At 36.1% G+C, this 14482-nt stretch overlaps 1 protein-coding gene, 2 long non-coding RNA genes and 1 pseudogene across 4 annotated transcripts; 2 read left to right on the top strand and 2 right to left on the bottom strand.

Moving 5' to 3' along the window:
• Positions 1–832: 832 nt before the first annotated feature.
• On the bottom strand, positions 833–3663 carry LOC103442758 (probable aldo-keto reductase 2; annotated as a pseudogene).
• Positions 3664–3916: 253 nt separating this feature from the next.
• Positions 3917–5316, top strand: LOC114821691 (uncharacterized). The gene is made up of 4 exons (XR_011571070.1): positions 3917–4253; positions 4397–4517; positions 4841–4960; positions 5067–5316. It is a non-coding gene; the product is annotated as an uncharacterized lncRNA (long non-coding RNA).
• A 157-nt stretch (positions 5317–5473) lies between these two features.
• On the top strand, positions 5474–7723 carry LOC139188003 (uncharacterized). The gene is made up of 3 exons (XR_011571069.1): positions 5474–6248; positions 6637–6691; positions 7442–7723. It is a non-coding gene; the product is annotated as an uncharacterized lncRNA (long non-coding RNA).
• Positions 7724–8992: 1269 nt separating this feature from the next.
• Positions 8993–13157, bottom strand: LOC103411161 (L-aspartate oxidase 2-a, chloroplastic-like). 2 transcript variants are annotated; one of them, XM_017325782.3, is made up of 8 exons: positions 12890–13157; positions 12221–12375; positions 11725–12079; positions 11378–11620; positions 11198–11254; positions 10959–11039; positions 10747–10808; positions 8993–10370 (listed from the first exon to the last, which is right to left on the bottom strand). In XM_017325782.3, the coding sequence occupies exons 2-8, from the start codon at positions 12352–12354 to the stop codon at positions 9359–9361; spliced, it is 1944 nt and encodes a 647-aa protein (XP_017181271.2). In that variant the 5' UTR covers positions 12355–12375; positions 12890–13157; the 3' UTR covers positions 8993–9358. The 2 variants fall into 2 exon arrangements, with proteins under 2 accessions (XP_017181271.2, XP_028963575.1); XM_029107742.2 differs by having other exon boundaries at positions 12221–12364; positions 12890–13087.
• Positions 13158–14482: the final 1325 nt, after the last annotated feature.

The raw sequence follows: 14482 nt of genomic DNA, 5'->3' as shown, positions 1-14482 counted from the left end.
TCTTAATTGGATAGTATTTGTATATTTGCTTATAACTAAAGCGAATAGTACGAGGCTTTCTTAAAACTAAAAATTGGAGGTCTCGAATTCGAAACCCGTTGCTAGTGTAAAAGCTAGACTTGTGGCCAGGGGGCTAAAATACCTTTGTAAATCTTCCCAGTCCCTGTGGAAGGGATGAATAACCGTGGCTTGCCATCAGTTGTCCCTTTTAAAAAAAAAAAAAATATATATATATATATATATGTTTTATGTCGTGTCACATAGTATTGCGATTTAATGATATTCATTTTTATTTGTAAGTAAGGTTTTAGGTTCGATTCTCACCAAAAGCGAATTTGAACTGTATTATTGCTAGCTCATTGTGAGGCTAAACTCATCCCTCGTCCTTAATGTAGATAATATCGTTTATTAAAAAAAAATGTTTATGTCATGTATTGATGCATAACCGGTTAAAGAAAATATTAAGAGGCCTTTGCATTGACATAATTCATAGAATAATAAAAAGCAAAGAAATAAGATATACATGCTATAGATTCATGTTGATCGTGTGTTGCAAGGCTTGGTGGAGAAAGACAAACAGCAATATCTTCCAAGTTTTACCAACACGCACATATATAACAAGGTGGGATAACAATCGCGAGCATTCCAAAGTAATTCATACCAAAATAAATTCAACGCTCGATTAAAATTTGTAAAAAAAGAACTAACAACTTTGAGCATGGTGAAGTTCAATGGTTGAGTATAAGAAACTCTAAATCACATTACGACTCTAGTTCAGAATAAATATAATAAACGCAAGCTGACAACATGTTAGAAATAAATTTAGAGAAAATAGAGAATAGTGATATGTAGGATTTACATAGAAATGTGTTCAACTATTGAGATATTACATAATGATCCAGAATGTGAACAACCACATAATAAATCTTATTTATAACATTATATATATATATATATATATATATATATATATATATATATATATTAAGTAGAACTATGTGAGTGATGTTTTTATTGTTATATGATATATTCAATTAAGACAAAAAAGACTCGACTAGCCCCTGCCTAGAATACTAGGTGCAATGCTGTTGCCCACCGCTCAACTAGTTCCTAATGTTTTTTAGAAGTTTGACGAAGACTGTGGCGGAGTATCGGTGTCCGTCCAAGTGCTACAGTAGTTCGGATATCTATCACCTTTAACGGCATCTGCTGAAGCATAAGATTCAAGCTCAGCCAACTCTTCCGGTGTCAGTTTAACAGACAGAGCTGCGATATTCTGGTCAAAATTCGCAATCTTGGTGGTTCCGGGGATAGGACACACATCATTCCCTTGGTGATGAACCCAGGCCAATGCTAGCTGAGATGGCGTGCACCCTTTCCTTGCTGCAAGATCACTAACTCGCTCGAATAGTGTTTTGTTGTGCTCTACATTTTCGGGTTGGAACCTCGGTAGATTCTGCAGCCAATGAATGAAAGCACTTTAGCTCTTAAGTGCTTCTGCTGTTAAACGCTTTCATTACAAAGACGTTAATAATTTTTATTAAAAATTCAAGTGCTTGCTTCCTGAAGAAGCATATGGCATGTTCGTTCTTTCAAAAAATGCTTCTATGACCGAGAAGCACTTTTAACTTTATAATGTAAAATTTTGTGACATTGACAAACCTTTCGGGAATCATCGTGGGCAAGGTTTTCGACAAACTTAGCACCTGATGTGAAGAATCCTCTTCCTAAAGGACTATACGCAACAATACCAATGCCAAGCTCCCTGGTAAGTTTAGGAAACTAAGATCAGAATTAACAATATTACTTCGGCCTTGGTAAACAAGTTACGTTGTTTCAGTGAACCTCACCGACAAGTAGGAATTATTTCTTGCTCGACATCTCTTGACCACAAGGACCACTCCAACTGCACAGCTGTTATAGGATGAACAGCATGGGCTCTTCTTATCGTTGAAGCTGAGGCCTCGGATAGACCCAATGTACTTTACCTTACCCTCTTCAACTAATTTCTTCAGTTCCCCAACCTTGTATAAGACATAATAAAGGAATTTAAGGGACGGCAAGCATTCAGCAAAATAAGTGAATCATGATGCATGCCATTACAAACGAGAAAAATACATATGGACGCTAAGAAATGAAACGAAATTGAGGATAAAATATGCGACGTAACAAAGGGATACAGGATGCTGTGAGTCAGTGAAATAACCATAACTTTACTAGGCCTGTAGAATCGCAGACGCAGATGCATATTGTTCTATGTTTGTAATTAAAAGGAGATCAAAATTCAAGAGGGAAGAAGACAAACCGTGACTTCAATGGGGACGGAGGTGTCAATGCGAAGCTGATAATAGAGATCAATAGAATCAACACCAAGGCGCTTCAAGCTACTCTCGAGAGCAGCTCTCACATAAGCAGGGTCACCATGCACCTCTATCTTGTTATCCACAAATTTGAGACCTAACTTGGTGGCCAATTCAACCTTGTCTCGTACCCCTCCCTCGAGAGCCTGCTCCTCATCAATCCCACAAAAGCCAGTTCATTTCATAACCAGTTTACTTAATTCGACATTAATCCAAAACAAAACCCAAATACCATGTTCATGGTTCAGTAAATTCAGTTAAATTAATGCAACAATATAGTGAACATAAACCCAATTCATGTTATCATCAGAGAACTCAATACACCAAAGCAACAATCTCATTTGGGGTTGCTTCTATAAGATTTAAGAAGCACTTCTGCTCACAAGCATTTTTTTTTCATAAGGTCTTTTACTATAAAGAAGTCAAAATTCTTACTAAAAAAATCAAGTGTTTCCTAGAAAATCACTTGGAATTGCTTCCTGAAAAAGCATATGACATATGCTTCTTCTGAAAACACTTAAATGAGCCATAAGCACTTTTTAAATTGTTTTGCAAAAACGCAGTGACATAATCTTTTGGCTACGCATTCAGAAACTCTTTTGGCTACCAGTTTAGCCCTCCCAAGCAAACCAATTAACCAAATTCACTCAGTGCCTGTGTTCCATTCAGTTAATTCAATTAAATACAGGAACAAGACTACAGGAGTGAAGATCCCAAATTCACTTCGTCATCAGTTCATTCCATTCAACATTAATCAAAACAAAACCCAGAAAGCAGTTATATACAGTATTGCCTCTCTCAGTGCTAGTGCTTGATTTGGTAACATCAAAACAGGATGTAGACCGATCGAACCTACTTGAGTTCATCACCAATTCAACGTTTAATCCAAACAAACCGGAAAATCTATCAATACAATACGAGCTAAGATGGATTACAATTTAAAGTAAACGCAAATCATAACGAACAACATGGGCTACCTACCTTACCAAGAAGGATTTCGTTGGTGAAGGGACCGTAGAAGTCAGAGGTATCAAGGAAGGTGACCCCGCTGTTAATGGCATGGTGGATGAGACTGATCATTTCATGGTCGGGTTTTGGAGCGCCGTAGAAGGCGGACATGCCCATGCAGCCAAGGCCTTGAGCCGACACCTCGAGGCCTTGTGAACCCAACTTCATCCTCTTCACTATTCCTGCTCCTCCTGCCATTTGTGTAAGCAGATTAAGCGAACTGATAAGTAAGCTAAGCTTGTATCATACACATAAACAACAGAGCTGGCGTGGTGGTGAAGTGATGGCGTAAAGAGCATACGGCTTGGTGGTCAATTGATCGATGGCGTAAGAGCATACGTATATCGATTACCAAAAGGAAACTCGAAACTTGTCCGTCAAGATGTCAAGATTTCAGCGAAATGTATGCAGCGGCGGCTAACACAAATATACCCTTCTTAGTTTTGTTTATTTCGTTTCTGCCACTGACAAAATATCTCTTCCGTTTTTCTGCCTTGCTTTTGGTGTTGAATGGACCGTTCTTCTTTCATAATCTTTTAACAGAGCATTACATCTTTAATTTTCTCTTTTTCTTGACTGAAAAATCCCTAATTTGTTTTTTGTTTTTTTAAACAGTAACGGCGTCTAAGGATGATTTGGAGTCAGGAAAGAATCCCTAATTTTCTTTGCTTCTTGAGATTGACGTGGCTTCCTCGACTATTTTCACTGAGGTTTCTCGCTTCAATTGGAATGTTCTATAGCTCCGTTCAAATTCGTATAAAAAAAGTACTGAATTATTTGTTGTTTGTAGGTTTTTTCAAATGGATTTTTTTTTTCTGTGGGATTTATACGAATATTTTGGGTTTGTTCGGTTTTGCTGCCCTGACCTTGCTGATGAGTGGTCATGTAAGGTTATTAAAACTTTTTAAATTTTTGGGTTTTGCTGTAATTAATTAAAAATTTGATAAAGACATTATTTATTTCGTGGAATTCTTTTTAAAGATTAGAATTTGTTTTGTCTCACATTTGATGATTTGGGTGTTGAGCAGCAATACATTGATGATAATCTCTTTATAAAAAGGAACCATTTTTTATGATGAGAACAGAAGAGTTGCCACAATGCTCGAGGTCACCAACCCCAGCATTGGAGCTGCTTCAACTTGAAAAAAGGTTAATTATTTTATAAAATAAGTTCCAATTTCTTAGTAGCTTGGCTTAACAGTAAATTCCAAGTGAATTTATGTTGTGTATAGAATGCATATGAGTTTTCATGTGTATCGTTCCTTCAATACCTCTATATGGTTACAAATGATTGAAGATAATCTATACATTTCAGTTGAAGTTTACTTTTATTTTTGAAATTTTTTATTTTTATTTTTATTTTTTAAATTTTAGTTGAAATCAATAAAAATGAACATTTTTATGTTAAAATAATAATATATATATATGTGAATTTTCATGTAACTCTTTCTTTACATAATTACCAATTGAAGGTGATTTGAGATCATGTAACATTTCCTCGCCGGAACGAAGATCGCCGTCGCTCAGAGCTGTGTTTCATGAAACAACTTTATCTCTTGCCAATTTTGTGTACCCACTTTTTATTAATGATGGTTGGTGCTTGCTTGCAATCCAATTTGGTGCTATAAAGTTTTGCGTTTTACAATTTGTCCATGCTTAAACCTCTTTCAATTTTCCAATTCTGTGTAAATCTTGCAGGTCAGGACGACACACCTATTTGGGCAATGTTGGGATGTCTAGGCTTGGGTGGAGACGTGGACTTATGGAAGAGGTGAAGTAGCTTAGCTCTATCTCATTAGCTCTCATCTGTTCTATTAATGCTAAGATCAATAGTAAAAAGTTCTATTGGTTTTATAATCAAAGATACATATATTATATAAACAGAGGATATATCATTAATTTCTTGATGTAAACAATGATAATTTGAAGAACCATTTAAAGTATTTTCGTAATCGCATACTTAAACTTAAATGTGATATATTCGTTTAGTAATTTTTTTTATACAGTGATAATACTCAAGTATAATTTATAACATATATATTTTGATGTACATGAAACAATGAAAAAAAAACCCTAATTAATATGATTATGGGGGTTTTGTTTTATATCAAAATATTGCAGCAGAAGTCACACTTTGAAGAGTTCATCTTAATATATTATCAATTTATAAACTAATCTTAATTTGTCTTCAATTTCTTTTAGAAATAAGAATCTCGATTTCAATTTTATTTTAAGAATTCATATACTTACCTTTCTTTTACAGATTCCTGAAGCTCATGATAAGCCTTCCTCTTTAGATATAGATATATCTTCATTTAATGCACTTAGATGCTTTAATTTTTTGAACAATTTGTATGTGTAGAGTAATGAACTCTATCATTGGCATCAATGGCATTCAAAGACATCTATCTAATGAATGACTGAAAGCATGAATATAATATGCATTTTCTTTGTCATTTCAACGTAGTGATAAGCTAGGTTTAAGCGTTGAATTGGGTTCCTTTAATTATGTCATCTACTGATCTCATAATATTCTCACCTATAATGAAGCAGCGAAAAAATAACATGTACAAGTATTTTGTTTTATTTTTTACCAATATGTGTGTTTAGCAAAAGTCCCAGCTCTCTTCACACAGTAATGTGCGTATCTAATCATTTATTTTTAAATACAACTGTCTTATCTTAAAGTGCCAATTGCTACTGAATGGCCAAGTGGGTTTCTTTATCCTAAGAATTTTGTTTTCTGCAATTTCTTTTGGATTCTCTTTTTTTGTTTGTTTTGTTCGATAATTTTCCTCTTAGTTAGGCTGACTATTTTCTTTTGGGTTCTATTTGTGAATTATTGTCGCCTCTTCAACTATCGAGGCCACCATTTTTTAGGTATTTTTCTAATCTCTCATTTGTTTACCCAATTCTACTTTTGGATTTGATGTTGTGATGATGTGTAATAATGTTTAGTATTCTTTAATTTTATTTGAATTTGGGAAATCAAATTATCCAATGGAAATAAACTGTTACTTTACATCAAGTTTAGAATGATAACTTTGAATGCCCACGTTATGATTAATGCCTCTATTAGTTCATTCGAATTTGATGTTCTCTCATTTGGTCAAGAAGTATATACAATTGTCTTTATACTTAAGAGAAATTAAGTACATTGGACAACATCATTCGTCCTCTTTGTTTTTTTAATTACTTTTTTAATCTATTTTTCCCCTCAATTTTTTTGCCATGCCCTTTCATTTGGTTTTTTTTTATTTTCCTACAGGTTTTCATTTGAAAGGAAAATATTGCATTCGTATGAATTCTGCGTTGCTGCTCAGGTCTATGATTTTTTTTTTACCCTTGCTCAGGCAGTACTTTCTTTTCACTGCATATTGATATTAACTTTTTGTTTGGAAATGCCTCTGTTTTTCTTTCACTTGCTGAAAATATCTTTGCCAAAATTTTCAGGCCTTTTCTTTGTGTTTTCTTATCTTCCTCTTTCTTTGTCCAATTATAAAGCAGTTCTTCGTTTTTGTAAAGACCTTTTCTTTGTCCAATTATGCCTAACCCAACTATTTCTAATTTAAATGCACTCCTTTTATCGCACATTGTATCTGATAGAGCAGATGAAAAACAGATTATACATATAATAAAATAAAAAAACTCCATCTTACCTTTGGTTGTGTCCCCCATTTGTTTACTTATATGTTCTATTGTGTCTTCATCAAATTAATCACAGCAAATTATTACATCATCATCGTAACGGTTATAAGTGATTTATTGTTTTTGTTTTTTACATACACATTTGTTTTTTACTGTTGTTGCTAGTGATTTATTTGAACTTCTGACTCTATCTAATTAGTATCGCTGAGATATATTTGATGTATGACTGAAGTTTGAAAAATGGGTTGGTTTCAATACACTTATTTTAGTCTTATTGCATCTGATAGAACAGATGAAAATAGAGGGAAACAAAAATTTCTTTTGCACCTTCAGGATCACAAATGAACTCTATCTCAGTTTTACTTATATGTCCCCATTTTGTTTTCTTATATTTCCGCACTAACAACTCTTTTTTTTTTTTCCAGAATTTGTAGGAACTAGCTGAAACCGTAAACCTCAACATAATGAAGATGAAGATGAGCCGGAACAAGTGAAGTAGGAAAATTTAGATTCTGTAACATGTTCATAGTCTATCTAAATATTTCGAATAATGAGCATTTTATCTTTTGATCACTGGAATGTGATGCTCATTTACCTTCTCAAACACCAGACATGTAAATATTGATTTATAAAACTTATTTATATATTAATTAATGGTATTGTCTTAAACGGTGTTCTTAAAACCCGCAGCAAAGCGCGGGCATTCATGCTTGTGTAAGCAAAAAGCCAAAAGTAATTTTGACGTGCCACCCAAGTAATGGGTACACAGTTATAAGTATGGTTAATCATTTATAAACGGTTATGGGTATGAGTATAACCGTTTATGCAATTACTCAACGATTATGCGGGTATGATAAACAATTATGGGTAAATAACCACGGTTATCCGTCCGTCATAACCGTTGTCCATCCCTAACAACTCCCGGAACCGCCATCAGCACCACCATTCACCGCCTTCTGTCCTCCCAGCAGCAACCCCAAAACTAGAAGCACAGCTGCACAAAGTAGCCTGAGAAAATCCATGGCAGATTGATGATTACAACACCACTTGGATTTAAATTGGCACAAAAGTGTTTACAGTGACCGACAACAAAAATATCGTTGTGACGGTATCCCAATTACTCGACGTAGTTTTTAGCTTTTACGCATGACAGTACGTCATCGGATTGGATTGCATGGAAGATCTTCTTCATGGACAGACCAAAACATGTTTGTTTGTAGCAAGTTGGAACCTCTTTGTCATAAAGTTGGTTTTTGGGAAAAGAAGAAAGAGTGACGTCATGGTGCACCACATTTATCATTCACAACAGAGATGTGGATGGGTAATGTAATTTTTCTTTCCAGCAAGGATGTTTAAGATTTTTCAAGTCCCGTCATTGAGATTGATATCTCTCTTAATTTTGGTTCCTGACAATGAAAATCAATATAAGTGGTTTTTAAATTTGTCCATCGTAAAATAATTTTGGTCAATTTGTGAGAAATTTGTCAATATCCTCGTTAAACTATTACGTGAACGACCACGTGAGTATTTTTGTCAAACCAATCCCTTCACTTAACAAGGATATTGACAAATTTTCCATGAAATAACCAAAATGATTTACGATATACAAACTTAGATATCACTTCAATCGCTTTTCTTTTTCAAAGACCAAATAAATGAGCTATGTCAATTTCATGAACCATTTTTTCTAAAAAAAATCAATTTTGAATGCGAGTGATTAAGAATATTTATCCATAACCATTTGAGTTCATGTGTTCAACAAGTGGTATTCGCTCGTTTCACTCTATATTTCACTCAACTGAGTCGACTTGCAAAATGAGAATTTTTTAATGCTAAATAACAATTATCTAAACATTTCCTCTTTGTTTTTGGCCCTCTCTCTCTCTCTCTCTCTCTCTCTCTCTCTCTAAAGTATTTGGAGGGAAGAAATTCAGAGGGTAAAAATGGAAACTTTGAAAAAAATTTGAAACAAAAAGTTAACTTTCTCAGCTGAATGCTGATTGCAGTTGATATAATTTACATTTTTAAATGTTCGTCGATCAGCAAATATACATTGAAATTGAATTGTAAACTATTGCATTAATATTTTGATGAAGTTTTCTTTCTTTTATTTGAAAGAAAGAATATTTTGATGAAGTTTTCTTTCTTTTATTGGAAAGAAATCTTAGTATAGAAGGTAAAAAGGAATCAGAAACCAAAAGCTAAAATGGTACAACCTGGTGCGGCTTTCACAGATGCTGCTCGAATTTCGGATGCTTCAATCCTAGCCAAAACGTTTCTGGAAGGTAAGCTAGAACTTGAGAACCCTATGATTTCAACAGATGCCGAAAAAGTTGCACTTCCTAACACAATGGCAGCTTGTGTAGTTGACGCGAACTCCATGAAGTTCGCACGGATGAAGAAGGGAGTATAACTGTTGGAAGCCTCTTGCTCTCCTCAAGATCAGGAAAATCGATGGTATAGTGAAGTCCGCGGCTCTCATGCCTAGCAAGGGCGCTGCTCACCACCAGTTTTGCACAACAGAAGAAGTTTCTCATTTCGCAAGCCTCGAGCCCCACCATTGTCGGTTCCCATCCCATCTGAAATAAGTAGTCCTCCCACTTATCCTCCAGAACACAAATCTTTTGCTTTGCTGTTTCAAGCCTTGTTGTAGAACGTACAATTCCAACATACTTCCACATTATCGATTGCACTTCTTTTCTTACTTCCCTTGTCATTGCCAAAATTTTTTCGATGGCATTGCTCTCGAGTGAGACAGGCACGGCTGGTCTGGCCCACCAATCTGAAGTGCTGAAGTCGAGGCTAGAGCACTTCATGTGTTCAATTGAGGGGTGGACCGCTCTTCGTGCGAAAACTAGTGCTTCAAGCAATGAGTTACTAGCAAGACGGTTGGCTCCATGCAATCCCGTGCAAGCAACTTCACCTGCCACGAACAGGCCCTGCACATTTGTCTCTCCCTGGAGTCCAGCACGGACTCCCCCACACATATAGTGAGCAGCAGGAACAACGGGAATTGGCTGGCGAGTTATGTCCAAGCCGTACTTAAGGCACTCGGCTGCTATGTTGGGGAAGTGTGAGAGGATTTTTTCTCTGGGCTTGTGACTTATATCAAGTAGCACGTACTTCTCATTTCGCTTTTTAAGCTGGTCATCTATGCATCTTGCCACCACATCCCTCGGAGCAAGTTCTGCTCGTTCATCATAGAGTGGCATGAACCTTTCCATGTCTAAATTGTACAGGATGCCTCCATCACCCCTGACAGCTTCAGTAATGAGAAATGCATTTTCTCGAGCCTTGGTAGGTTGGACAGGAAGGCCCTCGTCAGCTAAGGCCGTAGGATGGAACTGAACAAATCTGTAGAGAAAACCAGAACCATAAAACCATAAAACGGGTGTTAGCTAACAATCTCAAGAGTCTATAACATAACACTTAACAACCATGTAGCTTAAACATTGCTTTCGCCCGTGGAAGACCATTCGAAAACTAATTTCCAGTCTGGGCGACGACACAGCGTTATGTTTAGTCAATTGTGGAAGAAAACCTTGTCAGCTGAAATGTTGTGAAATCAAGGCGTAAATGTCTTATTCAAATCTTTGGAACCTTTCGACTGTCTCACATGATCATTATACCTATATTAGTACTACTCATTGATTACTCAACATTTGAAGCAATACAGTATTTTCTCCCAAAAACATTTCAAAGTAGTGAATAGTGATAGATGTTTACTTACTCCATGTTGGAAATCACAGCTTGAGCTCGATGGGCCATAGCAATTCCATCCCCTGTGGCTACCTACAAGATATAATCAAGAACAATCAGACCGAGAAGTGGTCATAACTCTGACCATAATTTTCCATCTCTTAATACTTAGATAAGCAATTGCATCTTATCGTACGATATAAGGAAACAACAATTACAGGGGCACTTCAAAACATGAGGTACCAGAGGATTTGTAGTTGTTGGATAGATTTGTCCAGCCCCACCTGACGCAAGTAAAGTCACCTTTGAGATAAACCGTATCACCTGAAAGTACGAAATAAGGCAAGTTAGAACTTAAACAAGGAAATATGTTTCCATTAGCGAACAAGGCAGGGAAGATGAGAAGATGATGATTGTATAAATATCTTTTAGCAAACTATTGCCCTCTAAAACTTAGAGAATATGTGGTGAATTATAATCACCTCTTGTGTTTCCGTATTTAAAGTGTCAACGCCAAGACAAACTGTATCAGAACCATCCTGCATTGCCAGAAATCATCTTTCTGTTAGCAAAAAGGGAGAAGTATTCACAGACTTCCATCAATTAGTTAACCAATATCCAATCAGACTTTCATACAAACAAAACATTAGAAAAAATTAAACCTGACAAGTTAGCAAATCTATCGCAAGATGGTGTTCAAACATGAAGATCTTAGGATCCTTAAGAACGGCCTCCAACAGTGCCCTTTCAATCTCCCTTCCAGTCATATCAGCAGCATGAACAATCCTGTGATGAGAGTGACCTCCCTCTCTTGCTAGGTGCAAGTTTCCATCCTCCCCGTGATCAAAGGATGCCCCCATTGCAATTAATTCTCTAATTCTTTCAGGTCCTTCTGTACACACAACCTGGACAAAATATCAAACCTGAGAAAAAAGCACGAACAAGTACATACACACACCTACTGACAACAATCAATTATTATCTAAAACTTATTAGTTCTATAACATACTCTGACAGTCTCCTCGTCACAGAGATAGGCCCCTGCTACAATGGTGTCCTGGACATGACTCTCCACAGAATCTGATAGGGAAAGAACAGCACTAACACCACCTTGAGCATAGTTTGTATTGCTCTCATGAGGTTCAGCCTTGGTAATCACGGCTACAGATCCATGTTTTGCCACTTCAAGGGCATAGCGGAGCCCGGCAACTCCACTACCAATGACAGCAAAATCAAAAAACTTGGTGGAGTCATCTCTCAAGCTCGATGAAGTGACTGTTCTTAAGGTCTTTGAGTTCTCGTTAATTGGAGATGGGGAAAAGTTACATCTTTGGATCTGCAAGAACTTTGATACCCCGTGTGACCTGGAAAAATGTGGACAAAAGTGTAAGCATGGCATTAGACAACCAAAATCTAGATGGCGGAAGAGCAGTTCCAACAGCTTCAAAGTGAAGCAAAAGACTTATATATAGATTATAAACAGGATCAAGGCAGTAACCAAATACCATGAAAAGTCTTTCTGTATGCATCCACTAAATGCAACACTGGCAATCCAACAAGTCCTTCTACAACCTTGTCCCTTGACGTCTCTCACTCTACAGTGGAGTCTGCCACTTCCCGCGGGTATACAAGTTGCCATTGCAATCCTCCTGTGGGTTTACTAGATTAAGGGACGAAAACCATATTAGCCATCTTAACTAGGAATCTGCATCATGTTGAATTAATGAATACAAGAAAAATCACACACAACACAATGACACGTTCTGATTATCATAGATGCCCGAAGTTGCGAAAATGAGGTTCCAATCTCAAAACCAATTCGCGATTGGGGGAATGACCCAACTCCTTATAAGCCCTTGAGATGTTTCTTAACTTTTCGACACACGAAAATCTACAGATTCATCAGCAAAGATTTAATAGAGAACACAAGAACATCACCAAGGTTGAAACTTTTTACATCCCATTTGGTATCTATCCAAAAACTAGTAGAAAAACTAAGTGCAATAAAAGAAAAGAAACAAAACATATGGATTAAGCACAAGTAACTGAAAACATAACAAAACCCAAATTCAAAAACCCACCAAAAAGTTTAAAATTTTATACAAAAACAAATCCACCGAAAATTGAAGAACCCATTGAAGGCATTGAATCAAACAGTTGAGCTGCATACTTACAGAGATTGTTCTGACCAAGTATTTCAGCCACTAGTTTCTAAATCTGGGCGTTGCTGGGTTTCAATGAATGAACCTATAAACCCAATGAGGAGAGGAGAGAAATATATATGTGTGTGTAAAGCAAACATATGTGAGATTTTGGCGATTGGAAATTTGGAAGAAAGAAAGTGGAAAGAATCCCTACATTCGGTAGACGACGCCGCGCCCAAAGGTTGAAGCTTTATTTATTTTTTTGCAGCTAGAGAAGCATCGTGGAACTTCGCGCCATACTTTCCTTACGCCTCTCTTTTTTTCTACTGTTTTTTTGTTTTTTTTTTTCGTCCTTGACTGTTAATTGTTTTTGTCCTCTTATTAACTGTTGGAGTTAGGTGATTCTTGGCATACACAATTAATCATAAAGTGTCGTCGGTTAAGTGGTTAACAATAATTACTCCACTCGAGAAGTTATGTGTATAATTTTATTGTAAGTTTTGATTAAAATTGTAATTATATTATGAAATGTGTCCGCCTCTTTGAACTTTAGTTCAAATACCACTTCATAAGTTCATATGCTATGTACGATATTTAAATCTATGACATCTCAATTACAAGTAAAAAGAATAATACTAAACCATAATTCTAAGTGGTTTTACGAATGATTCAATTGCTTCGGTTATATTTTTTTTTACTTTTATTTTTAAGTTATATGAATTTCCGTTCTCTCGTTGTAGTTAAGTAAACAAATTCTGAGTTTACGGAAATTATTTTTCACTAGAAAACTTGGGTAATGGTAGCACATGGCGGTGTTGTCCATCCAAAAGCTGAGGAGCCAGTTGGTCAACTTGAGGCCTAAGCTTTGGTCAAAAGGGCATGTAGGAAAGAAAAGAGGTTCTTGGCATATTCATGAGAATTTTGAGGCCTAAGCTTTGGTCAAAAGGGCATATAGGAAAGAAGAGAGGTTCTTGGTATATTCATGAGAATTTTGAGTCACTAGAGCATAATCTTGAAAAAAGGGCAAAATACCCAATTGCGTGAGTAGGGGTTTTCTCATTTATGTTGACATGTGTATGTGAATTAAGTCGGTTTGTGAGAGTATTATGTCGTTTTTATGCATTTAAGTTCAAGTTTCTCTTACTAGAGCATAATCTTGAAAAAAGTGCAAAATACCCAATTGGGTGGGTGGGGTCTTCTCATTTATGTTGACATGTGTATGTGAGTTAAGTCGATTTATGAAAGCATTGTGTCCTTTTTATGCATTTAAGTTCGAGTTTCTCTTCATTTTTTAACGTATTTTTCCTTTGTACTCTTTTATGTGTGCATTTTTATTTTTTTGGGTTTTTAAGCCATGCGGAAGTCAATCATACAATTGCGTGTCCCATGTGTTTGACATGTAAGCATGTTAACATAAATTTTCATGATAAACATTTTCATGATAAACTCGAGGACCAAATCTAATGAATATTTAATTCAGAGACCAAAGCTACAGTTCAGTTATAATTCAAGGACCATTACTCTAATTTCTCCTTTTTTTTTTGTTTAGTTTTTTAGTCTGGGCCTTCATTAGAGCCCAAACAAATGGAAAAGTGAGCATTGGGCTTTCAAGCGATTGGCCCA

The sequence above is a fragment of the Malus domestica genome, chromosome 09 (genome assembly GCF_042453785.1).
Source record: "Malus domestica chromosome 09, GDT2T_hap1".
Lineage (NCBI taxonomy): Eukaryota > Viridiplantae > Streptophyta > Magnoliopsida > Rosales > Rosaceae > Malus > Malus domestica.
Note: the sequence above shows the minus strand (reverse complement) of the source record. Positions and strands in the feature narration are given on the sequence as shown.